Source organism: Cuculus canorus, chromosome 1, assembly GCF_017976375.1.
Source record: "Cuculus canorus isolate bCucCan1 chromosome 1, bCucCan1.pri, whole genome shotgun sequence".
Lineage (NCBI taxonomy): Eukaryota > Metazoa > Chordata > Aves > Cuculiformes > Cuculidae > Cuculus > Cuculus canorus.
In genome coordinates this window covers 154,632,242-154,659,059 of record NC_071401.1, presented here as the reverse complement: position 1 = coordinate 154,659,059, position 26,818 = coordinate 154,632,242, and the positions used below count along the sequence as shown (strand labels likewise).

Genomic DNA, 26,818 nt, shown 5'->3' with positions numbered 1-26,818 from the left:
ATACAACAATATCTGAGTTTCAGTTATCACTTCAAAAATAAAGCCATGAGGGGAAAAAAAGTACTTCCAAAACAGTCAAACCGAATAACACATTTTTGAAAGGGGCTCAGTGGTAGAAGAGAACAAGCAAGTGACTGTCCTCTTTCAGAAAGACTGAAGCATCTGAAGCAGAGACTCTGCAGGGGAGGTATCTTAGAGGAGGAATCTCGTAATCCCTTTGCATTTCTAACTGCTAAGGCAGGACTGTGCCCATCAACTACGCTTGCTTTTTGTCCGATCTAGCTGTAAATGAGACTGTTTTACAGCCTAATATATCTCAGTCAGAAGCTAATTTCACACACGCTCATCAGTGAAATTAGTTCTTCAAAAACACATTTAGAGAAGTAAATGTCATCATTTTTCCCTCATGCCAATGTGGGTTTTGTAGCCAGACCACTCTATCTTAGGCACTGCTACAGCACCAAACATAGGTAGCTCAGTGTGGAATACAGATTTAAGGCAGGCATATAAATACAAAACATCAGCTTTTCCTGTTCCAGGGTTCATCTGCTTCAGACTATTTTTATATTAGTGCTTTGGTCTGGTGAGCTGAATGAAGAGCTCAGAGTTAGGAGATATCAGCTGTATTCCTGAGTCTGCTGGTGACACTTGCTGGGTCCCATTCACCTGATCTGAAACATGAGGGAGATTAAACTAACAAGCCTTGGTTTACACCTCTGAGATCTGTAGAAGAAAGGTAGAAAACTCTCGTCTATGTGGACCCACGGAGCTACTGTAATAACAACAATTAATGAAGGAAAAAATGAGTTAGACTAAGTTTTTCCTACACAGCAATTTTTCTAGTAAAAAAATGTTATTTCCTTGAAATAGAAACACTTCAGTGTTGTGATAGTTACTGAAACATCATTTAGAGAAAAAGGACAAGAGTAGAGGAAAGCATTTTTACACTAGAATGGCATGGTTGAGGTTTTCTGATTTTTAAACTTCTTTGTCATGACTAAGTATAGGAAAAAAAATAAAACCAACCAAGAAATCCCATAAAATTAGGCAGAATGAAACCATATTAAAATTGATAGGAAATGCTTATTCTTGTTCTGACTGAGAAAAAGTACGTTTCGAAAGAGCAAAATTTCCCACAAATCTAAAATTCTATTTCCTGCACAGCTGGTAATAAGAATATAACATTATATTTCTAATGCCTATACCTCCACAGAAGTATTACTGCACTTGCACACCAAGCATTAGCACACATATACACTTTCTATTCAATAAAGTTGCTATGCAACACTCTGCAACAGACTCCTTCACTTCCGTACAGTGTGCTCAGCTGAAGAAATCTGCTTCCAAATGATGAATCAGTTACTAAATTGTAAGTGGAAACTGGAAGACATCAAAGACAACGCGAGGGCTCTTCTCTGCATAAGACCAATGAGACAAGAAAGGGGAAACTGAAGAAAGATTTTCTGCTCCAGTGTCAAAAAAAACAGAATAAAAAAAAGTGAAAGAAATTCAAATTATCAGAAATTACTGATCAAAAGCGGGCAGAAATAAAACAAAACCATCCTCTTCCCCAAACCTTGTCCCTTACCATGAGAAGAAGGGATGAAAAGGCTATCAGAAACAAGGATGTTTCACCTAGCAATCTGCTACATAATTGCAAAAAGGCAATAACAACAAACGGATGTGGAATTTCAACTCAAGGCCAGGTAAAAGACTTGCCCGGAGCAGAAAGCAGCTACCTCTGACAGGGACCCAGAGGGTAATTTTTTCCTCTTTACGTTTGTTCAGTGACTTTGCAGTGCTTGTCACACCAGCTCACTGCCATGGGATTGAATCATATGGTAACAGGACCAGAACAGTCTCTAATTTTTTTGGTTCATGCATTTTCAAACGAAACTCCAATAGGCATTGCTCCTGGGGCAGTAGTCAGGGATGGAAGAGATAAATAGGAATACTAATGAAGGTGTGATACACCAGAAACCAGAGTGCCTGCTGTTTTCTCTAGTACTCTTCAAAGATGACATAAGAATGGAGGAATCAAGCAGGCAGAACCACAGAATTCTTCATCCAGAGGTGAAATCCTAAATGGTCAGTAGCAGATTCTGCTGAGAACTGCAAAAAAATACAATCAATTGCTGATAACCAGTAGCTAAAGAACAGCTCTAACACTGAAGCAATGAGGTTTGAAATCTAGAAGCAGCTCATGTGAGCTCTCATCCTTTGGACAATCCCATTTTACTTATTTTACTTCCACAGTACCTCTTACTTGATTTGGGGCTGGAAGGACTTCCCATGGCAGCAAGTTTTACAGCCTAGTTATGAACTGGGTGCGGAATTACTTATTTAATGGACATTTGCCACCTTTTGGTTATACTGGATGGCCTTTTCTTCTTCTGTTACACTTCAGGCAGGAAATTCTATTTGCCCTTTAAGCTATATATAATAAGTACAGGACACACAAATATCACTTGTCAACTACTCATGGAATACTGTTTCAAAGCCTCACAAGTCTCACTGTAAAGAAGGGCTTCCAGTAATGTGTTTAAAAAGTACGTAGCTAAGCAGAGTTTAGACATACCCAATTCGGGCATTTAAACTTCAGCCATACTCACTTGCCAAGAATAAAAATTATGTTTATTTAACTTATTTAAAAGGCAATAAATCTTTCCTCTACCACATTGCTACTGTTTCGATAAAATAATTCTGAATTTCCTCCCTCCTAATTTTCTGGCAGTTTCTTTTTTTGCTTCATGCAGTATGAAAATGTCTCTCAAATTTTCCCGGAAATTTCTCACTTTAGTATGTAGACTTTTCAAACTGTGGCTGATCATTAGAGTTTTACTGTTCTTTGGGCACTGAATAATCTACCCAGACAGACCACTTCAGCACTCTTCCCCACACGCAGCAATCACTCAAGTTCCTAATCACTTTGTCAGTTTTCCTGATAATAAACTGTCATTATTCAGTCTACGTGGCCAGACTCCTCTGTGAAAATCAGTTCCTAATTGAGCACCCACATGGAAGCTTTTGAAATGGCCACTGGGCACATTGACTCATCGCAACCTTCTGAACACAGGCAAATATTCACCTTTGGGATTAACCTCCTTGCCTCTCCCCAAATACCTCATGCTCCCACCAAGACCTCCGTCTCCCTCTACCTCCTGCTGTCTCATTTCCCACTGTTTGCTAGCACCTGCAACACCTCCAGCTAGTATCATCAATACATCTCACTAATATACTTCCCTCTTGCTTCAGATCAGTAATGAAGAGCTTTAAAAAGACATTAAAAAAAGATTTGTGGCCAAAGGTCCCATTAATTATGTTTGCTGTACCCCACTAGGCACCTTCTTCCAATGCAGCTCATTCCATTTATCACAAGCCTTTGTTTATAGCCTCCTCACCAGTTTTCAGCCCTCAAGTCAGTGCTTCCTCTCTCAGGGAATCTGATTTCTTTTTATTTTCTTTTTTAAATTAATGGCAGGATGTCTTTCTTCCAAAATGTTCTCTGCATATAACCACAGATTTATGTAGCGAGAAAGACAGAAAGGTTTAACCACACAGTGAAAATTAAAACAGCATCAATTTCATGCAGGTAGAGTTTTATACTGACAAAAGGAACAGACAGACAGTGTCATGACTGGGACAGTCAGGGAAAATTCAACAGACTGTGCCCTGCAAAAGTCAGGTGAGATGACTGAAAGCATCCCTGGTGCCTCCACAGGAACAGAGTGAGTCCATGGTACTGCTTATACTCCTCCTGCCAGAGCAGCTCCTATCAATGGCGGGGCAACTCCAGCTCTTCTTTTAGGAATAAAACAAAGCCTCAACTTTTCGTCAGTCAAACTTTGCTCATGACCACCAGTGTACAGCAATCAACATGGCAGACATTTGCAAGAGTCATTTGGATGTTGTTCAAGATGCTCCTACTCACCAGCAAGGTGAAATCTACCCTGGTAACAATGGTCAGCTTCAAAGTGGATTTTGAGCACACACTTATAGGATTCATTATGAAGCAGGGAGGAAAGAAGGCTGCATAACATGAGGATGGTGCCGCCCTCACACACCCAGCCATAAGCTTGACAGAAGGGTGAGCTTGCCATGCATGGCCTCCAGGCCACCTTCTCCCTGAAGAGACGTTTCCCCCATCACACCCTCTTGCAGTGCATGCCCACAGCCAGAACCAGGGCTGGCTCCCAGCTCTCTCTTCTCTGGAAAAGGGCAAGAGAGATGGACACAGGCTACTGGAGTTGTTCTGCTGACAGCCAATAGCCAAAAGGTTGTTCTTGGCTCTCATCTTTATCACTCCATGATGGACCTGTTATATGCCTAGGTGTGCATTCAGTGCCCAAACTAGGTGCACCTCTGACTGGTGCCCTCTTCCCGTGCTGGGCACATAGGACTGTGCCTCAGTTCCTCCACCACAGCTTTCAGCACCCTCTGCCCATGGCAATAGCCCAGAGACAAAAATATACCTAGGAAGAGGGACAAGATCTCTCTCTAGAAGGGCTTTGCAGGAAGCCAGAGACACTGAAATCAACCTCCACAGCATGTTCAAAAAATAGATGGCATCATGAAAGTGACTTTGGACACAAGGAAAAACATAAAATGCAGACTAGTAGACCGCCTGTGCAAACTTCCTCAGATCCGGAACAGAAAAACAAGCATTTGAGCTCAAGAAAAGGATTAGGAGAGCTCTGGTAAGGTCTTAGCCACTGCAGACAGCCTGATTAAGGAGATTAGGGGGAAAAGCAAAGAGACTTCCTGTCATTCTGCAAGACAGAAAAACTTGCATTTTCAGAAGAAATGACTGAAGTCTCACAGGGCTGCATGTGGCAGCTGCTGTCTTTGCACAGGGGATAGCCAGAAACATTAAATTGACACAGCGGACCAAGTTCAGTGCTCTTGCAACTCTCTGACCTCAACAGCATGCAACCAGTCCTCCAGCTCACTTCCATCCACCAGGATACAACCACTGTGAAGCCTGAGCCACATCCATCAATGTTTCCTGCAATTAAACAACACTGGCAATGCCCAATTACCTGCTCCCAGTTCTGCAGGGAGAACAACAGTTCAGCACCAATAAAAGCAGCAAAGCACCACAAAGTGGCTGGTGGTGTCCCTATCCTCTGAGAAGGGAGGAAACAAGGGCTGTGGAGGGGGCACCAGTACAGAGCACATGGGAGCAGTGTCTGTGTGCGCTGCATCCCCCAGGGCTGTGGCTCACATCCCAGGGCTGCAGCCTGTCTGTAGTCTGCACGCAGACTCGAGACGGGGACTGTATCTCAGACCTGAAGGGCACCGGCAAACAGCAGTTCAGCTGCTGATCTATCCAGGCTCATGCACAGCCTCAGCAACCCTATGCCCAGCGGCACTCAGCCCAGTTCATACACACATGCCAGCTTGCCGGGGAGGATGGTCAGCACAAAAGAAGGAGTACAAAGCACAGGATGAGGAGGAAAATAAAAATAACTGCTACTGCCAGCCCCCGAGCAGTAATGGCGTGACAAAATTTCAGATAAGAGGATCTGGAAGAGCGCATGAAAGCCTAAGCAAACAGATTCTCCCTGCTTTCCCCAGTTTACTCCTCTCTAGACTTCACACACATCCCTTTTTGAGCCTACAGGCTATGATGTCCTTCAGTAAGAGTGAAAAAATCCCCTTCCTTTACTTCACATTGTTCAGCTTCAGCTCCTGAGCCATTGTTATGCCCTTGCACGAAGGCAGACCAGGGCAGATATGCTGAGAAACTGTAGTTTTCCTGCCCATCCAACAACACCTCTTGGGTCTGTGATAGCGAAAAGCCTCCACACAATGTGCAGAGACCTGCACTCTGTTTGCACCTGAACCCAGCCTGGAGGAACCCAGCCTGGAGAAACCCAGCACACACATCCTTATTGATCACATACTCCCCACAACTCGAGCCAAGCAGATATGAGAGGGAAACATGACTTACTAGGCACACGGTTGATAGCTTTCAGTGGTCTCAAGACACGAACGGTACGGATTGCAGACAGGTTAATGTTTTGGAGATCCAGGGAGTACTCGACCATCCTGCAGAAGGGAAGAGAGAGGAGAAAAACAAAGTTTAAAACAATCCAAAATCTTGGCTTAAGTCACAGAATTGTCATTTCTTTGTTGAAGGATTTCTGGAATTCATGAGGACTGAGTCTTTCAGAGACTTTGGAGCAAAGCTGAAGCCTCCAGGATCAGGACTGGAGTCGATGGCTTCTCCATGTAGAATACTCAGCCTGTTCATGGGACAGCAACAAGCAGAGAGCAGTGAAAGCATGTACTATGAGGATGCAGACCAGAACACTTACCTGTTGCAACAGTTAGGAGGGGAAGGGGCTGCAAGATGATGCCCCAAGAATGAGCATGTGCTTCTGGGGAGGGCACGAATGTGTGCTGGACATTTTTCACGAGAAGGGCGGCTGCGCTAGCTGGCTTTACTGTTACCTGCTCACAGCAGTGTCGTCCCCATATTTTTCTCATCTCAGTGCAGGATGAAGTCTCTGGAGGGGGCTTCAACTACATTGTTTTACCTGTCATTGCAGCAAACTCTCTATTTAAAGCAGTAACTGCTTCAGCTAGGTGGGTGAGCTTCTCCTATAGCTATGAATCACTCCTTTCTGACACCAATTAAAGGGGAAAAGCCTAATTTTAGGACATATGCTAGACCTTAGATTTCCTAACCCAACAGCGTGCTCCCTAAATACCCTCGAACTACAAACTGCTATGACTAATGCATTGGCTTTGCTGCAAGAGCAGCAGGTGCAGGTGAAAAAAGTGGCTTGGCCCAGCATCTCTTAGCTCAGTGCTCCTCTCGTCACCCAGTATGGCAAATGTCCAGTGATTTGCCTGCCTCTTGGAAAGCACACTGAGAAACTGGATTATAATAACCATTTACCTCTGGCCAGCAAACTCCACTTGAGGATCTCAAAGCATTTTGACTGTTTTAGTGAACATAAGTGCATGAGGCCTCTGGAAAGACATAGGCTGCAGTCACCAGCTTCCCTGGGGTGACTCTGATGTATAGAGGGCATCAAGAGAGTGACAAAGTTGGCAGGCAAAACAGCAGCAGAGTCAGGACAGAAACTGCTTCTCCTGAATCTTTTCTTAGATGCAAATAACAAAGCTACAACAAGCTCTGTTTTCCGTGGTCTTTCAACATGCTGAAGAGATGGGGGTGGGACAGGGAACATAGACTTTCGTTACTGCATCCCTTCTCAAACAAAACCCATCACAATTTATACAGAAAGACAAACAAGTAAAAAATGCAGTAGTCTAAAGTCCACCCTAAGTCTAAATCCCTCTGCCCAGGAACCACTGAAGAGGGAATCAGAGAGCCTAAGTGAAACTTGAGAGGGAAATGGGGTACAGTCAGTCCATAAAAAATATCAGGAAGAGGGCTTGAGTGAAACTTAAGTGAAATGTACTGATCCTTCCATCGATCACCCTCTTCATTCAAAAGGACCTTGAAGGGCAAATGTTTAGTTATCTGTCTATGCCTTCCATAAAAGGGGCACGTCAGAGTGATAGATTTTCAAACACAATGGGGTAAACCTGTCGAAGTGTTGTGATTATTCTCTCTCATGCTCTCTTTCTTTCTTTCCCTCATTCCTTTCACTCTGTTCTCTCATGCACTTTTAGGGTAATTGCATGAAATAATTCCTCCTCTGAAATACAGTGGCACTCATTTACCTCCCTGGAGCTGTCAGTTCTACATACACTGAGTGCAGAAGTAGAGAGTAGGGATTTCATGCAGATATGAAAATATTCACACCCTCAAAAAAAAATACAATCCCTCCCAAAAACCCCATTCCAAATCTAGCAGCAATACACAGATAACCTACAGAAGTTTTAGTGACAGGCAGAGGCCTGGGATCTGGCCAGATGAAATTAGGAAGTGGGTATGAAAGAAGAAAGAAACACATAGAATCATACGGGTTGGAAAAGACCTCATCCAGTCCAACCGTCAGAACAACACCACCATGTCTACTAAACCATGTTCCAAACTGCCACATCTACACACTTTTTGTACACCTCCAAGGATGACGACTCCACATGGAAATAAATCCACAGACATGACTACAGGGTATCATACAAAGGATATACCTTCATGGTGCAGATGAACACAGTGCAAAGGACCTTAAGTAAGCACTGATCAACCCTGCTCCAAAAGCCTGAAAGCAAGATTGCCTCATTGGTGTGTTGTCGCCCCAGAATTATATGGAACTACTGAAACTTTGGAACTACGGTTATGGGCAAAGCACTGTATGGACGTGGCTGTACTGCTCAAAGAATGGGGGCTAACATTTCTTCACAGCACAGAGACATGACATGTAGAGGTAGCTTCATGATTGAATAAGTCCTGCACTGCAGTCTGTTGTAAGAGGTATGTAAGTGCACAAAACCATAAATATCTCCAAGCTTGGTAAAGTCCTATAGAACACCCTTTCCTCCCCCCCAAAAAACATCCTTTAGAGCATCAGGTTGAGGTTAGACCTCTGAAGGCAAAAAAATTCTTTTTTGAGTAGTAGCAGAACAACTAGAAACATATTTTGTCAAATGCCAAACAAGAAAATAGTCCCCAAATATGTCTGATATAAAAAAAATGGTCATTTCTGAACTGCAAGTGCCCAAACGAGAATTCCTGATGAACACTGTAACCATCTCAGAAACTGAGCACAGGGGAACAGCAGAGGGCTAGGGCTGAGACGAAACTGGTGCACAGAGGTGACATCTTTTCTTAGACTTAGCCTCACAAAATTCATTTAAAAACAGAACCTCTGTTTACAAACTGTTAGAGTTTTGTCATTTTGTGGCTACAGCTATGTTCCTGGCATTACAATGGAAGCAACCTTAAGCAGGTACACACTGATACCCTCTCCTAGCTGGAATAAGATTGCCACCTGCACGGCACTGTCTGCCTGTCACTAGAAAATTAATAATTGTCAAGTAGCGAGCATAGGTCCATTCAGAACAAGACAAATGCTACCCTAGCTGCAACTGTGCAGTTCCTACAGCCAGGGAGCCAGCCTCCAGCAGCCCTCAGTGGCTGCAGATTTGCTACAATTATGTTCCAGTTTAGCTAGGAAAAAAAAACCCCACTAAACAGTCAATTGCTCTGCCAATGAAAATAGCAGGCTTGTTCCCAAGGATAGGTCAGAGAAGGGCAACTGTTAAATTTTTCAGAGAGCAACTTCTAACAAAAAGGAGCTCAGCTCTAGCAGACCCCAGGGCTTCAGCTCGCTTAGCAATCCTGTTCTGCCTACAGTTCTTCCTGAGGCGTCCGGTCTTGGCTGCAGTGACAGAGACACAGACAGGAGGCTTAAAATCCCTGTGGGTGAGTTATGCCTATGTAGTCACGTGAATTAAATCCCAAACAACTTCATTGCAATTCCAGTGTAATTTTGCATTAGGTCTGTTCATTCTCGCCTTTTCGTTCCTAGTGATGCCTTTAGCATCATCTTACATTCAAGCTTTTCTCTGCACAAGGGTAGCATGCCCGTATCATCATGGACTGAAGGTGACTGGGGTAAAATGAAATTCCATTGATTAGCAACCCCATCCCCCCTACATTTCCTATATAGGTAAAACTGGTGACACCAAATGTTTCCTCCTTTCTCTAATTAAATGGGATCTCTAAGCGACTCTGCTGGAAACTCTGGGCATTTACAGTATTTTAGGGATTGCCAGCCCAGCTGTTTTAGCTCTTATCTTTCTCCAATGAGCCCTGCGTGTGTAACCTCTCCAGGTTTGGGCTGTGCCTGATCTCCTGCTGGCAGATGTGGAGGTGGTGACAGGTTGACAAGAAAGTCAAAAGGCCACTTTGCAAAAAGTGATCAAAGAGAAAGTGGCAGCAGATTTACATCAGGAGGTTTTCATTTTCCCACGGCTGTGCCTCAAGACCTTGTGATGGTGGATTAGGTGCGCAGTGCTTATTTGTAGTCTCACGCAGGTACCAAGCCTTCAGTGCTTGGTTCCTTATTGCACCAGCAACCCAAGAACTCTGTGTTTAGTGAGCATTCATAATCAAGAGCAGGGAAATGTTAAAGCTAGTACGAAATAGTTGTCTCCTTATTAAACTCCAGGAGCTTTCCAGGCTCCTTGTCCTTGCTTTGTGGCAACAAAGGTAGCCACCATGACCTGACCACTCCTCATCTAGTCCTCCCCTCTTTCTTGGCTGCTTTAAGCAAGTATTGTTTGTAAAAGCCTTAGTTTCTTTAAGGTCCAGGGTCAGTCAAACAAAGTTTAGGATGTGAGAAAAATGCCTTTTCTAGATGAGAGCTGTCCATTCTCCTTACTGTGATGGAGCAGGGGGGATTGCATCTCTCCCAAGGGAAACGGCATCTCATTTCTGGTATCACTGAAGAATTTTGCGGCCTCTGGGTTGGGTGGGCGAGTGCAAGGGCATGTTAAGAAGCTGGAACTATGCTAAACCACGGGGGAAACTCCTGATCTGTGATGGAATTTGAGCACTGAGCTGTCAAGATAACTGAATTTATCAAATAATTCTTCAAAGAGATTTTATTCTTCAAAACTTTCCACATGAAACTCTTCTGAAAGCAGAGGAGATTGACGTGTGCACTGTCTCCATGCCATATGTCTCAAGGCTGATGCATGGTGGGAATGCTGACATGGTTGGGAAATAGGACAGGGGCACTAGCTGCACACAGGGGGTTCATCCTGAAGAAGCAGGGGAGGTGCCTGGGAGGGAATATGCCTCTGCTCAAGCTCTGCCTCCCTCACCACTCTCAAGGTGCCTCACCTCTGCCCTACCTCCTCTCTTTCTTTATATTCCTCTAACTCATGGCCACCTGCAATATTTTCATCTCCCATTTTAGACTTCCTCCTTAACTTCCAGTTTTTCGTTTTGCCTCTTGCCTTTCCTTCCTCTTTTTCCACTTTCACTCATATCCTTCAAATTTCTTCCCAATCCTTTCCTTTCTCTTCCATTTTCTCTATTCTTTTTGTCTCCTTCCCTTCTGGTCATCTTCCTTCTTCCTCCTATGACTCAACCTCTGCCTTGCTGATAAACATTAGCTTATTCCCAGGTAAGTCTACTCAGCTGAACGCATACGAGACCTTGAATTTAATAGAGATGAGAGCAAGCAAATATGGGGAACAAGTGAAGAATTTGTTAAAACATTGACTCTGTCCAGAAAGTGCTTGGTCTGGTGTACCTCCATCCTATGCCAAGCCACCGGAGCGGACAGCGAGTGCATGAGGACAAGAAGGCACACAAACCACCAGCATAGTCAACCTTCACTGCTCATGAGGTCTCCACAACAGCAGAATGTCTTCATCAGCTACAGCTTGGCACTTCTGCACCTGTGAGCTCAAGAGTAAGCTTAAATCTGTCTTGGCACTCTCTGCTTCTCCAGCAGCAATGAAACTCAGGAGAGAAGAGCAATGCTCGTTGCCCAACAGCAGAAATTCATGGCCAGCATGGCTCCGTGGTAGGCACGGAAGAGCAAACTGACTACTGGGTGGAGGAATAAAACCTAAGACTATTTAAAATAGACATAGCAAGAATATGAAAACCATATAAAGAATCCAGAAAATTTAGACTTCATGCTGTTGTATGTGTAACCCAAGATAATACACTTATGCAGCGGCAGTTTCCTCACAATTGGACTTGATGAAATCATGATTAAAACAGTTTAAACATTACCATTTACATCTTCATATTTACATCTCCTCATATGTTTATTAAATAATTATTAACTTTACTAATCTTAGCTCCTGAACTTCTTTTTGATGAAAATTAGCATCCAAGAAATAATATTTAAAATTTATTCTGGAAGGATCCATGACAAATACTGAGGCAGTATTTTGCTTATGACACAAAACCAATATGTTTTTGTCAAATTCAAATTCCCCTTCTCTGATAGGGGTTTTCAATTGAAACCTAATTAACTGCAGTCTAATTAATTCATATGTCTTTGTCAAATAAATTTGGGGTTGGCATTGAAGCCAGAAACTTTGCAGATGTGACTTCTTAGCTGTAATTTTAGGCTTGCTATAAGCCTCTGAGCAAAGTGAAGCTTTTCCTGCTTGTGGACCTTCATGTGGTCTTTACATCTATGAGCACCTGGAGTGACAAAAGCAGATTATTAGTTGCTCTCTGCTCCAAAGTCCTTCAGCTTCTTGGCTCACTCAGGGGGGTCTAAACCTGACATGTACCTATACGATGACTAGATGTGATTTAATATTTTCTGTGTACAAGAATATGGCCTTTCTGTCCTTGGCTCCTTGTTGGCTGTCAAATCCCACACTCTGGAATTTCTACAGCTTCAGAGATCTAGAACATAGGAGTCACGGGGAAAATACAAGACAAGGTCTGCCAGCTTTCCATGTCTGAATTTTTAATTTTGAAATCGGCATCAAAAGTTGGAGCTGATGTCTCTCCATTTACCAAGGTATCCATCCCCCGATATGAGCACCATGCATGAGCCATCCCACAGCTTAAATCTCCCACCTGAAGTTTGTGCTGCGGTGCTGGGAGAGTGATCTACACCTAAATTCCCTCACCTCTATGCCACACACCAGGATGAGAGGAAAATCTCACCACCTCTGCTCTGGCTTCACACAGAAGGAGCAAAGCCGGTCCTCTCACTGGACAATGTACTCCAGTGGTCTTCCCTCTTGTATTAATGTGCAGTTCTGATGAAATTAAAAGGCATGTGCATCACTAGATCCACAGTCTGGATCACCTGTGACCAGAGATGTAGCAGTGGGCAGGGTATGGGGAGAACAGCGCTGGCCAGGCTCCCCCAGGGCCTCTATTAGCTGAATCTGTGCTATGCAAAAAAATGAAGGGAAGGCAGCAAAATCCACTTACTGGTGCCCACAACTCCCTGGATAGTGAGAACCATCAGCATTGGAGCAACAGCATGGAGGCAGGAGGAAGAGCAGAAAACTGAACAACTAAAGCATGGAGCATGTGTGACACCCAAGACGCCTCCTGACAGCCCTTGCTAAGGCTGGATGTGCCCTAGCTTGTACACAAGAAGAGCTGTAAGCAGGCAGGAACTGTTAAGGGACGAATTCAATCTTGCAAAGAAATAGAGCTCGGAGATTTTGACAAGGCGTGCCCAGATGCTGGGCAAAAGAGGAGGACCACTGCTTCCACCCCAAGTTTGCACACATACCGGTGAAGAGAAAAAACACAGCACATGCATATAGGCCACTTGCCAGCCCCAGGACTACAGGGGCTCTCAGATGAGACCTATTTTTCAAGATTTCTGCACCGTGCCAGATCTTTCACTCTACAGCTGGAACTACATCCTTGCCTGTCTGCAAAGGTCCCAGGGGCTATGGCAGAAATTAAAGACTGTTTCTAGGTGTCCCCTTTTCCCTGCTCAGAGAGTTGTGTTGTGGCCCGTGCTCCCATTTCCTTCCCATGCTTGCTTGCTTGCTTACAGCACCAAGAAGGCACAGCATTTACAAGTGCATTTGGAACGGGCAGGGGCTTCAGCCAGCATGGAGCATCAGCAGAGGCAGCCCCACAGCCACATCAGGGCTGCAGTCACCGATGGACCCCTCCTTAGAAATGTTGTCTTCATGGATGCTGTGGCTCCCAGCGGACAGGTTATTCGGACTTTATCTTTTGGTATATGAGCGCAGGTTGCTCAGTGGTGCGGGAGGTGCAGGGCTGCCAGGAAGCCTCTAGCACTGAACCTGCTATCAGCTTCCTTGAAGAGTGAGCCATGCAGGCATTTGCACACACTTTGCATAGTCTGGTGCCTTTGGGGACAGGCTTCAAAATGCACCCTAAATAAATGAGAAGTCCTTTCAACACCTATCATAGAAAGGATGGAATAACATCATATGGGATGTGGCCAGACATTACACATGAACCCTCTAAATTGCTCTAGAAACCACGGTGTACTCAGCTAAATAGTTCTGCTCATCTCTTTCAAAGTTAGAGCTCATAACACTGTGAAAAGACAACTCTCTGTTGACATAAAAGATGAAATATAGAAGAGAAAAAATATCCCTTGCTAGTAAAACAAGGGCTGCAAAAATTACATCCTAATTTCCCCCTTTATAAAAAAATATAATAATTAAAGAGGCTATAATTCTGTTAGAAAAAGTAAGACATTTCTTCAGGGAGTGATAGATAAATTACTAATTGCACAGTCAATTCCAGAGCTATGATGCTTAGTATTCCTATAAAACTAACCTGCAACTGCCCACCGCCCCCCCTCCCTGTTTCAGTACAAAACTTTTTAACCTTTTTTTTTTTTTTATTGCTCTACAAGCAAAAGCTGCTGAAAGCTTCCAGAACCTGTGAGACTGGTCCCTTGCTGCCTGGAATATGATTATTTCACACCCCTGAACACTCAGATTTCTCTCCAAACTCTGTACCAAGAGAAAACGTCAGAGTTTCTTAATAGTTTTGGAGACATGATACAAAAAGACATAAGCAGGTTTTCACACTGTGAGAAGAAAGCCAGAGGGACTTGCCAAGCTCATATGACTGAAGACGAATGAGGGGGGCTCATTTTTGAAAACCAGGAGTCAGAACATAGGCTCCAAGATCTGTGTTTCTTTTCTTGCAGGGGAGGAGGAAAAAAGGTGTCCACATTTTGGTCCTTCATGCCTGCCGGTGTTATCTCCTTTTTTAATTTATTTATTCAATAAAGGTAAATTCACAGGGTGGGGAATTAGCTTTTAGGGAGGCACAAAATCAGAGGCAATAATTGAGAACTACATGTAACACATGCAGGGTACCACTGCCTCCTTGTTTTGATTCTTTTCTGCTGTGATTCATTTCGTTTTGATGATTGCTTTCATTTCAATATGTTGCACATCTATGGATAGTTTTACTAGGAGAAAGCCAATGAAATAATTAGTATCATTAAGGAGAAAAAAGTGAGTGTGTGTTGGGGGGGAGGGCTGTGCTTCTGATATTTCTGCCTTTGGTTAAGATGCTATTTAGCCTGCTGCTTGCTGGTCTCCATCTTCATCTGATCACTGCTTGAAACACCTAATTGCTGTATTTATTACAGTTTTCTTTAACTCGCCATAATTTTATAGGAACTTTCACTTGGCATCGAAGATTAGCTAACTACGATTTTCTGAGCATTCTGCTGTTTACACTGCTGCTAATAAGTACTTAATGGTTTGAGATTTTAAAGTCATAACTATGCAAATTCTGGCAAGGTCCCTGAAGAACCATAGTTAATTAAAAGCAAAGAGAAAGCAGAAGACTGGCAACACACTTCCCCATCTTGCGAGATTAAGGCCAAACGATGTTTTTCAGGCTGTGTCATCTTTCCGGTGTGGAAGGGCACTGTGCAGTGCCAGTTTTGTTTCCTGGGAATGGGCTGGCATTTGAAGCTGCAGCCTGGTGCTTCTCATCCTTCTGAGAGCTGCCAGTCCCCTTTCCTGAGCTGAAATACAGAGGGGTGAACCTGGGGGCCACAAGCATAAAACAGTGGCTTCCCGGTAAGGAGAGAGTCAGTGTTCAGAAGTACATGCACTGATGCTGCACAGCTTTGAAACAAGCTTGGAATGGATTCAGGAAGCAGCATCACTGCAGACTTATGGAAGAAAGGATGCAATATCTAAAGAATTAGGAGAAGCAGAAATCAAGGACCATAGATAACTCAGAAAGTAAAAATAATAATAGTGATAGTAATATAAATCATCATCATCTCAGTTAATAGAGAGCATGACTTTCCAGACTCCTAATGTGGAAGCTGCATAACACATTCCTGAAGAAGCATCCAGCTAAGAAGCACAGGGAGCACGAAGAAATGTTCTGCTCAATCTACGGGGCTATCAGGCATGCAGGAAGGGATCTCCAGCTGTACAGAGATGCCAGAAAACTCTCTCCAAAGGCTGCACAACTAATCAGAAAGGGAAGGACACTTTGGAAAAGAAATTAAGATATCAGGAGAGCTGTGCTGCCATATTATAAGCAAAACAAGATATAAAAAAGCAAACTTTGGAAGGTTTTCAATATTCCAGGACAATATTTACCCATGATGATGCATTCTGACATTAATTGTTTTTGTTATAATGATATGCCATGGGTTATAGACTATTTCTGAAGACGGACAAGAAATAGTCAGCAAAGGAGATGAGGGAGGAATCTGGTCATGAACTACTGGCTTGGCCAGCCACATAGCACAGGAGACTTGCAGAGCACTGGGCTACTCCTGGGAATGCAGAAATATTAACCAGTATTTCATTAAAAGAATTATTTTTTAGAGGACTAAGAGATAGGCCAGACAGGAGATTGTTAAATGGGAGAACAAAGGGGAAATTGATGAAATTAGGAAAAAACGTTAGTTCTTACAGACCCTCCATGTCAAGAACAAAACCAATCAAGGCACTAAAAGACATAAAGGGGAGAAAAACAGTATCATCTATACCAGTGCCAGGGGCCTGAGTAATAAAGAGAATAGAAATGGTTCATTTTATTAGCATAAACAGCCTAAATGGCACTAAGAAAGCCTGGTGGGAAGATATGCATGAAAGGAAAATTAAAATCAATGATTTTAACCTAGCTAGGGAGGCTGAAGTGGACAGAAAGGGAAAGGGAGGAACACACTCCATCAAAAATGGCATTTTCAAATACAGAATAGGTGATAATTTTGAAATGAATACTTACGGATTAATTTTCTGCCATATAAGTAGAGAATTCCTCCTACATAGAGAAATGGGCTGACAGAAGCCTCATGAAATTCAACAGAAGAATGCAAGGTCCTGCACCTGTGCTGCCTAAGGACTGATGTGCAGTGGCTCTGCTGAAAAGGATCTGTGGATCCTGGAGGACAGCGGACAACACATGGCCTATGCAAGAAAAGCTGATGGCATACCAAGCTGCACACAGGAGTACAGCCTAGGGAAACAGATTATCCCCTTTACTTTGCACTTGGTAGATTACATCTAGACTACCACATTCAGTTTTAGGACCCCTCAAGAGAAGAAAGAGTTTGATAAACTTGAGCAAGTTCAGTGGAGGGTCACCAGGATGTTCAGGAGCTGGAGCACTGTGAGGATCAGCTGAGGAATGGGGGTTTGTTCAACCTGGAGACAAGATGGTTTTGGAGGGACCTAACGGTTGCTCCCTGGTACCTGCAAGGAGGTCAATAAGGAGATGAAGCCAGGCTCTTCACAATGGTGCATGGCAGGAGAACAAGACACAACGGACATAAATCCAAGAAGGGAAGGGAGGTTCAGAGTAGTTGCAGAGATAAATCAGCAGTGGGGTTGGGACTCAGGGAGGCCATGCAGTCTCTGTGGTAATTTTCCAGACCTGACTGGACAACTCTGAGCAACCTAACCTGAGTTTGTTGTTGATCCTCCTTTGAACAAGGAGATTGAACTGGAAACTTCACAAGGTCCTTTCCAACTCAAATTATCCTGTGATCCTATGAATGTGATTAGGTATGTCCAGATCATGCTAGAAAACAGGCCGACTAGCACTCTTGATATTGCTCTGCAATTCATAGGAGACAGACCCTCCCCTTATCCGTCTGCAAGAGCTGAATTTGGGCAACGTGCTGGGAACGCCTAAACCTCTTTGCAATTTCCCAACATTTACTGTGATGTGCCCTACAACTCAAAGAAAATTGCATTTAAGGATGGAAGATAGAAGGATTGTCAAGTGCTTTTTTTTGGGTTTGTTTTTTTTTTAATCCTAGATTTCAGAGCTAGGACTACTTGATCATGTGTTATGTACAAATCAAATGAGGTCATCAACAGTACTAGACATACTTGGCAGATTTGATAGGCCATATTCATGAAGCTGAAAACACACCGAAACAGCCATGCATCAAAAACAGCCTGAATAAAGACTTTTATTCATGAACTGTGGATGACAATCAAGTGGTGTTTAGGAATATTTATCAGGTATCCTGGTAGCTTCAACAGAGACAAGAAAGCTGAACAGGCAAAAAAGATAATACAACTAAGTGAAAGCAAAAGCAGCAATGTAATAGCAAGAGACGGAAAGTTGATACCAATGAATATAAATTAGGAGATGGAAATTGTAGAAAATTTGTTAAAGAATTGAACAAGCACATAAAATGGTACAAGTTAATCACTGGAACAAGAAAACAGGAACAAGAATTATCACAAACAGTGCAAAAAAAGCAGAAAACTTCAATTAGAAAAAAACGTTCTATGGGGAAAGTCAGACAATGCACCTATACCATAGGTGATAATGAGCTAGTTTCAGTTCCAGCTGTGATCAAGCTTTTTAGGCTGCACCTATCACCATAGGGCTATTCTAAGATAAGCAGACCTGGACAATTTATATCCAAGAGTTTTAAATGAGATGGCCAGAAAATATCTGAACCAGTACTGATGATTTTTGATTAGTCTCAGAAAACTGGGAAAACATCCAAGGGTCACAGAAATTCTGATGTTGTGCCAGTGCTTCAGAAAGACAGTGATCTCAACAGGCTGACTGGACTGATGCCGATCACACTACTGTAATGAAATCACCAATATGTGGCTTTGATAGATTATGGATTAAAAGTGGATAATAAAATTAACCATAATCAACACAGGTTTAAGGAAAAATAGACAACACCAAACTAATGTACTATAATTTCTTATGAGATTACAAGTCTGGTTCACACAAGTAATTACGTTGATATGCTTGGAATTATATGAAATCATCATGAAATACATTAGGCTGGAAAAAACCTGGCTAAGTAATAAACCTCACATGCCACAGTAAATGGGAATCATTTGTGAGCAGATGTACTTCTGTAAAGCGCAGTTCTTGCCACTCTGTTATTTATTTATTTATCAAAACCTGGCAGAAAATAAAAAAAAAAAAGAGAGAAAACACTGATGGATTTTGCAGTTGAAGCATATTTTGGGGAGAAGAGAAAAATCAATGAAGAGGACAAGTCAGCAATACAGAACAGTATGAACCGCTTTGGAAATGCAAATAATATGTATTCCAGTGTGAACAAACGTAACAGCATACATCTGAGAACAAAGTTTGCTGTTCCCATTAATAGTAAGGGATTTTCTTCCTTCGGAAGTGGAGACTGAGAGGGGAAAAAGCCCAACCAAACAAGCTTGGAGCCAATGGAGAAAGCAGCTGAATTAATTGATCGGGAGATGTGGTGATTGATTCAATGGGCTATCACAATCCTTGGCTGTAGGAACAGGGCAATTTCAAGCTGGCAAAGAGACCGTGTTACCACTGAAGGCACTGAAGTGGCTACACAAAGTACTATGTCTTGTTCTGATGTCCACCACTTTTAAAAGCTGTTAAAAAAAGCACTGTAAATACATCCTAAAATGCCAAAATTGTTTGGTTGGAAAAGACCTTTGAGATCATCAAATCCAACCGTACCTGTCTGTTACTAAGCCATATATCTGAGTACTTCATCTACCCAACCTTTAAATACATCCGGGGTGGTGACTCAACTACTTCCCTGGGAAGCCTGTTCCAGTGCCTGATAACTGTCTCAGTGAAGAATGTTTTCCTAATACCTAATCTGAACCTCCCCTGGCACAACCTGAGTCCATATACAAAGTCATGCCACTTCTCTCATCAAAGGCAAAGCTAGGATGAGATTTGACCACAGCTTATGAGATCAGGGTGGCGAGCTCCAGTGTGATGATGGAGAGGGGCAAAGATGGGGCATTCTCTGAAAGATACACTAACCTCTCCTCAGCCATTTGACTCCACGCAGCAAGTAATTAAGGAAAGGTTTTGGTTATATTCTGGGCATGTATTCGTCATCATGATCATCCTCCTAGGCACATAGTGAAGCCTTCTCCCCTTTAAACTACCTACCTATTTACACAAGTAAAATTGCATACAAGAACATGTCATGGGGGTGCCACAGAAGAGGGCAGAGACAGACATAATTCTCACCACAGATCACTAATTACAGCAATTGGTTCAAAGACAGGCATTAAAAACTCACCCCAAGTGGAATTAATGCCCCCAAGACCAAGCAGGTTGCATGAATTGACTTCTTGCACAAGGACATTAAGGACAGAGTCATGAAAAGGGACATCTCCCTTCCCAGAGGAACAGTGGCATCATCACCGACCACACATGGACATAACTGACTCACAGAATAGTGCAAGCAGGAGAGATTCCTTGATCTTTTTTTTTGCTAGAGAACTGCCTGACTTAAAATCTGATGAGCGCTAGCCCAGAAATAAATTACTTTTCTCCTTAATACATGCATGTAGACACTGGCCTTTGTTTCCAATGTGATTAGTGTTTGCATTATCTCAACTTTCAAAACTTAGTAGGGTCTGAACTTTAGGAAGCAGCACTTTTAATTGCTTCAGATCAAGCTCTCCAAATGCACCTACTGCTGTGGGAAACAAATGACGAAAGACAAGACCTAATCACAAACGCAGGGGAAAAGGGACTCCCACCAGGACAGCTGGTGACAGGCACAGTCTGCTTGAAACGTCTGGGAACCTGCAACCTCCTGTTGTCAGCACATAGTTAGGAACTGGAGCACTGCAAAGCTGGATTTGTTTGTGTGCACAAGTGGATCAGCATTCTTCAACCCAAATTATCTCGCTCAGTTTTAGGAGCTCCAAGGGGAACAATGAAGCAGAGCATTAAGTTAGGACTGTTGTTTTGGGTTTGGTTTTTTTAATCCTTTCTGGAAAAAAAAAACCATATTGAAGGTGGCTGGGAGAAGGAGCGTGCAAGAGGGGAGAAAGTTCTGGTGATGTCAGCTCCTATCACCATGGAAACTGAACATTTTTAGTGACAATGGAGTCTTCCTCCTTGAGCTGCTGGATTGCGTGGGGAACAGGGGCAAGCAGGGCAAGGGCACATGAGGGAATTGAGCTAACTAAAACTATAGCTTCTAGCTTTCCAAGGAAGTGAGAAGAAAACTACAAATGCATGCCTGAATACATGGTTTATGTAACCAAAACACCTTCTGGGTCAGTAGCAGCAAGTAATTGTTATGCTCTTTCATAAAACATGCTGTCATGCAGCTAACCAGATGGAGGTATCTCAGCTGCCCAGGAACACCTGACAGAATGGTCCCTTGCCTGCACTTTGCTTTTCCATGCTACAGTTTATTGGTCCAAACTTTGCTCATTGGTGTTTATTTGGAAAGCAAGAACAGAAGACAAGGTGCTGGGAAGTACAATCCTCATTCTTGAAATTCAGAGAAGCTGCATGTCTTCGAGTCAGTGCATTACTTCCCAACATCACAGGTGTTTTCTTGAGAACCAAATTTATGACCTCCCTCACAGGCAAGGAGAGTCCAGGACTATGGAAAGGAAAAGGCCCTTGGAGAAAACTGATTAGTCTCTGATCAGGATCTAACTCACTGGCATGGAGAAAATACTCAAGACCTAAAGCAGGGTATCTTCCCTCAGTCGGAAGGCTAAGGCAGCATCTGGACCCAGAGTAAGCTGAAGTCATGATCCAGGTGTGAGACCAAGAAGGATAAAGACTGGGGCTTAAGTTTGAGATTAAATAAAAGCCTACAGTCTGTGTGTAAGGGTAAGTCTGAGCTTTGAATTTGATTTAAACAGTGCAGACAATTTTAATGAATTTCAAAGAATAATGAATTAATAACCACAAGCTTTTATAACTCAAAATACATTATATAGTCATTAATTCTATATAACTAAATGGAAAAATCTTTCTTTAGCAAAAGTCTTTTGAGATCAGATATTCTAATGAGATTACTATCATTTCAGCCTGACACATTATGAGGAAAATTGTATAGAAATCAGGGAACAAATTTATCTCAGTTTTGAAGAAATGAAAAATCCTCCACACTGATTATTTTATATCTAAGGAGTTGATTCTAAGTTTCCTTGGCACTGAAAGGAGTTCAGATATGAGCTTTTTTCCTAGTAGTGCTAATCAGATGCACAAAAGACTCTCTCTCCTCAATCTTCTGCCAGCAATAGCAACAGAGGGAAACATATAAATGGGGTTTACTTCCTTCTCCTTTACGTAGCATGGATTTCACTTGTTTCCTGCATGGAGGAAGCACTTCAGCTCACCATCTTTCCTTTAGCATCACCCCACTGATCTCTTCATCTCTCCAGATAGCACTACTCACACATCATGCTTGCAGGGACACTAGGCAGAGTAAGACTCCATTTCCCATGGCTTTTACTCCATATGCTGGTGATCCTGTGCCCATCTGGAGCACAGCCTTCCTCCCAGCATACCGCAGCACATCACCTACACGAAGGAGTACCATGGGCTCCAAGGTTCCCCTTCCAACATCAGTGATTTTGTCACCAGGAGCTCAGGCTAGAACATATAATGATCTGACTTTTCTCACCACCATGCAAGAGGTGCTTTAACTTAGCCTTTCCTGCTAAATTCATGATCCTCATGCAGGGACATTTTAAATCAGATGATCATCACAGCAGGCTCAGCCACAAGAAAAGTCTTCCCATCTCACACATGTTGCATTAGTTCAGAAAACACTATAGCTTTCATTTACTTGTTCTCCTTTCATGAACGATCTGGACAAGAACCAGCCTTCAGACTTCTACAACTGAACTGCTCCCCCTGAAGCAATTATATACCCCTCCAGAGGGAATGACTTTCAAGTCTCACTGCAGGAAAGCTGTGTCAAAAGCAAATACAAAGACAGTGCTGCTCCACATTGCAGGGAAATGTGGAAAAACTCTGTAAAGTGAGCTTGAACTTATGGCTGGCCCAGTCAGTAATACGCGCACTTCCAAGTGACAGTGAATGCAGGTAATTTCTTGCTGGGAGGAAGAGGAAAGTGGGAGTTTCTCTCTGGAAAGACGTTCACTTGTTTGCTGTGAGAACAGCAATATTACATTTGCTCAGAGAAGCTTTGGATGCCCCATCCTTAGAGGTGTTCAAGGCCAAGTTGGATGAGGCTTTGAGCAACCTGTTCCAGTGGAAGGTGTCCCTGCCCATGGCAGAGGAGTTGGGAGTGGATAATATTTGTGGTCCCTTTCAACCCAAACCATTCTATCATTTTATGACATATTTCTTTCTGAACTTTTGTTTTTGGGTTATTGTATTGTTTTTTTTTTTGGGGGGGGGGGGGGTTGTTGATTGGTTATTTTTTCTTACTATACCACAAGGCAATCTAATTGAAAATTGACAAATTTTCAAAAAGCACATGCCCACTGGTATCAGACATTTTGCTGTGATTCAATGGGCAAATCCCAGTAGATTTACCACTTCATACACACAGAGGGGAAATCAGAGCTTTGCCATAGCAACTTTGTTGTGAAAAACACTCAAATGTCAATTTATCCCCGTAGTATCACGGGTAAGGCCAGTGCAACACAGAGACAAAAAGCCCAGAGTAGCAAAAATTACATTCCTACCTTTGAAATATTGCTGCTGAAAACAAAGAAGCCAGCTAGGTCCTGTACACCTCTTCCACTTAGGCATTTTAAAAATAACAAAAACAACAAAAGGTTTCTGGGCTATTTCTTCAGCTGGTAAAAATTAGCACCCTTTACTGAAGTTGTGCAAGACAGATGCCTACACACAGCTGGAGATATAAGCTACCTTGTCTACCGTTTCTTCCATAGACTGCTAAGCCCAGCACATCTGATTCCAGCTCTGTAGATGTACTGGAGTAGCACCAGAGTAGAAACTTTTCCCTTAGTCACAACACAGTAAATCAAGAGTAGCATCATTAACCTTGCAAGGATTTATTTTCACCTGCCATCAGTACAAGAGGGGCTTAACCCAGCGTGGTACATTTGTAGTTGCCAGTAATCTTCACCTGGTCTTCAGATGGGGAGTGCTTTCCTATTCCATGCAAAACTAACAAACACAGGCCAAATAAAAACAGAAATTGTTGACCTACCCAGCCATAACAATGAAGAAATCCAGGCGATTCCAGGTGTCTCCAAGGTAACACTTCTTGCCAAAGATTCCCAGGGCCACCATCTTTAAGACCATTTCCATGGCAAAGAAGATGAAGATGAAATCATCAAATACCTGCCAAACAGAAACCCAAGAGCATATTTGATCAGCGTTCTCAGCATTGTCTGAGAACCTCAGCACTGCTATAGTTGACAACCTTTCCTATTACCTTCTCTTTGGGGAAGCAGAAAGCACAGCTAGTGCATTCATAGGCTGGATGTACCCATGGCCCTTCTTAGCACGCCTTTTGTTTCTTCTCCCTTTGGGCATCCTGAATGCCACAATATCTGAGGATTCAGTAGTACCCTTGCTCCTCAACTGAGTAGCAAATGCATTGTGGACTGCTATTCTCTCTTGCCTAGGTGCTATAACCTTAGTTATTTCTCCCTAGCTCATCTTTGAGCTACGTGTCTTGTAGCTGTCTATGTCAGGAAACCCCTGCTTATGCACAGGATTAGGAAGGTTAGCAACAGTTCTCTGTTGCACAGTCACAAGTAGACTTCACTCATTATCTCTCACCCCAACCCCTTCCTCAAAGCAAGATCTTGCCATTTTACAACAGGATAGCTTACTGCCAAGGACAATTTGCCAAGCTGTCTGGGAAGGTATTGCCCACACACTGAAGGAAAGCATGCATGAAAATTTGTGACTTGGACTGAGGTACCATCACAACAAGAAGAAAATCTGCTTACCTGCAAGATTTTACACCTGTCAGAAAGGCAGTCCATATCCTCACAGGGTTGGTACATCCCCAGGGTAACGCAGTTTAACAAAATCACCATCATGCTGACACACTCAAACCAAGTGGCAAAGAGTCAAGGAAAGCTTCTGTAAAAGCATCATGGCTGAGATAATTTTGCTGTAGGCTTAGGGTGACAAAATGGGAAGATTAAGGGAAATAACAACTGCTGGTAGGCCGATTTATTACATTCTTATGTTTCCCCTCCTCAGTTCCTTACTCTTCCCCTCTTTGATTAAGCCAAACTCTTTTGAAAAGGGGAAAGTAGAGGTAGCACAAAAGACTAAGGTACTTATACCAGTCAAATAGTTGCCATAGTTAAACAGATACTCACTCCTCTCCTGTCAGTTTGCTTAGTCTCTTCCCTTGTTGGTCAACTGAATCTTCCAAATACATGGAAGATATTTTCCATGGTGGCTTATGCTCAAATGTAGCAGAGATTTCTATGATCTGGGGATGTAAATCAAAATGGACAGACAGATTTCTACGTGTTCCTAGTGATTACTGCCCTCCTGGGAATGGGGTACAAGTGAAGGCTACAAGTGTCCCTCTTTCATTCTGAGAGGAACTTGAAGATAAAGAGTTGCCATATTGGAAGAGGTCAATGGTCCATCTAATCCGTTATTTTGCTTCCATCAGTGACCTATGTTGGACAAAACTCCACAACGTGCCTAATTAAGTTATTCAGTATTCATGGGGGAAAATTGTATTTCTGACCCCAGCTGGTGATCTGTTTATGCCCTAAAGCATGAGGATTGATAGCCCTTATAATTGTTTTCTCAGCTACACTGGTGTCCCTGCAGATGCCTTGCTTATTCATTTGAATCCTTTGTTGATAATCTTACTAAAATATCTGCTTCGATAATAGTTGGCTGCCGTGAGCTACATTAGCTAATTATACTTTACATTAAAAATTGTTTCCTCCTATTTATTTTTAATTTGTTGCCTTTTAATTTCATCAAGTGACACTTCATTTATGTATTACAGAAGAGGGTAAAAATGGTGTATTTGCGTGACCTACTCTGTGCTTTCCACATCCTCTACCTGCCTCCTCTTCACTATGCCTCTCCTCCTAAAGGAGTCTTCAGACCTGACACACATATCCAAGAACTCATTTACACAGTTTTAGCACTAAAAGCAGGCATGTTCCTGTGATAGCTTTTCCAGTGTTTGCATTGCAAAGCAGTGATGTAGATCCAATGAGGATGGACCACCAACAGGCAGCAGACCATCATTCTGGAGTATTTTAACACGCCTCACATAAACGTATCTGCTCATTTTCAATTTCCAGAGAATTAAAGCTTTTTAAAGTTAAAGTAATAGAGTCAACAAATTATCTATTTAAATTACAACCCAGAGTACACCCATTTTCAGTCCCTGCAGATCTGAATCCAAAACAGTGCCATGTATCTCTAGTCACTTCTGAAAGACACTCAGCATCTGTGGTTTGTTCTGAGCAACTCTTCCGTGCTCATTCTCTGACAGTGATTCATGACTAACCTGCACAATCTGATGTAGAAGATTATTAATTTTTTCTCTTCTTCCCAACCTGGTTTTCAGTGATCCACCCTCAGCTTCAAAGTCAGACAAGAGGAAAGCACCAGCTCTGCTGTGCCAGTCATACTATGAGGTGATTTCAAGAACATGAAATCTCTCACATGAAGTTAATCCCAAGTCCTGTCCAAAGCAGCGCACATGGAGCCCACCCTCAATACAGACTTCAAAAGGCTTTTTCTGAGAGGACTATACCAAAAGGGCATGAATAAAATGTTTGCCCTCAGAGGTCTACACAACACAACTTTCCACCTTTCTCTCTTATATCTTTCTTTATCAACCTGATCCAAAGCCCAGGAGAGCAATTGGAGAAAGTTTCCATTAGATCCCACAGGCTTCTCTGATAAGACAGCAATACACTTCCAGAATTTTCAAAATCTGTTCAGCATCACCTTTCATAGAGTTACAGAATCAGAAAATGGGTGAGATTTGAAGAGGCCTCTGGATGTCATATTGTCCAACTGCCCCGCTCAAAGTAGCATTAGCTACAGTAGATTGCATCCAGTTGTATTTTGAATATCTCCAAGGATACAGGCAGCAGAATCTCTCTGGACAACCTGCTCAGTGTTCAATTATCTACACAGTGAAAATATGATTTCTTACATTTAAATGGGATATTCCAGTTTTCAGGCTGTGCTCGTTGCCTCTTGCCCTGTCACTGG

The 26,818-nt window shown here is 42.7% G+C and overlaps 1 protein-coding gene across 6 annotated transcripts in view; it reads right to left on the bottom strand.

Annotated features, from left to right (window-relative positions):
- Positions 1 to 26,818, bottom strand: part of CACNA1I (calcium voltage-gated channel subunit alpha1 I) — a 176,558-nt gene that overhangs the window by 68,416 nt on the left and 81,324 nt on the right. For 5 of the 6 annotated variants that reach the window (XM_054086735.1, XM_054086745.1, XM_054086753.1 and 2 more), the window contains 3 exons: positions 24,556 to 24,668; positions 23,805 to 23,938; positions 5,954 to 6,051 (listed from right to left, as the gene is read on the bottom strand). In XM_054086735.1, coding sequence (XP_053942710.1) covers positions 5,954 to 6,051; positions 23,805 to 23,938; positions 24,556 to 24,668 — 345 coding nt within the window. Of the gene's footprint in view, positions 1 to 5,953; positions 6,052 to 23,804; positions 23,939 to 24,555; positions 24,669 to 26,818 lie in introns of those variants that run through there. The other variant, XM_054086760.1, reaches the window with a different exon arrangement.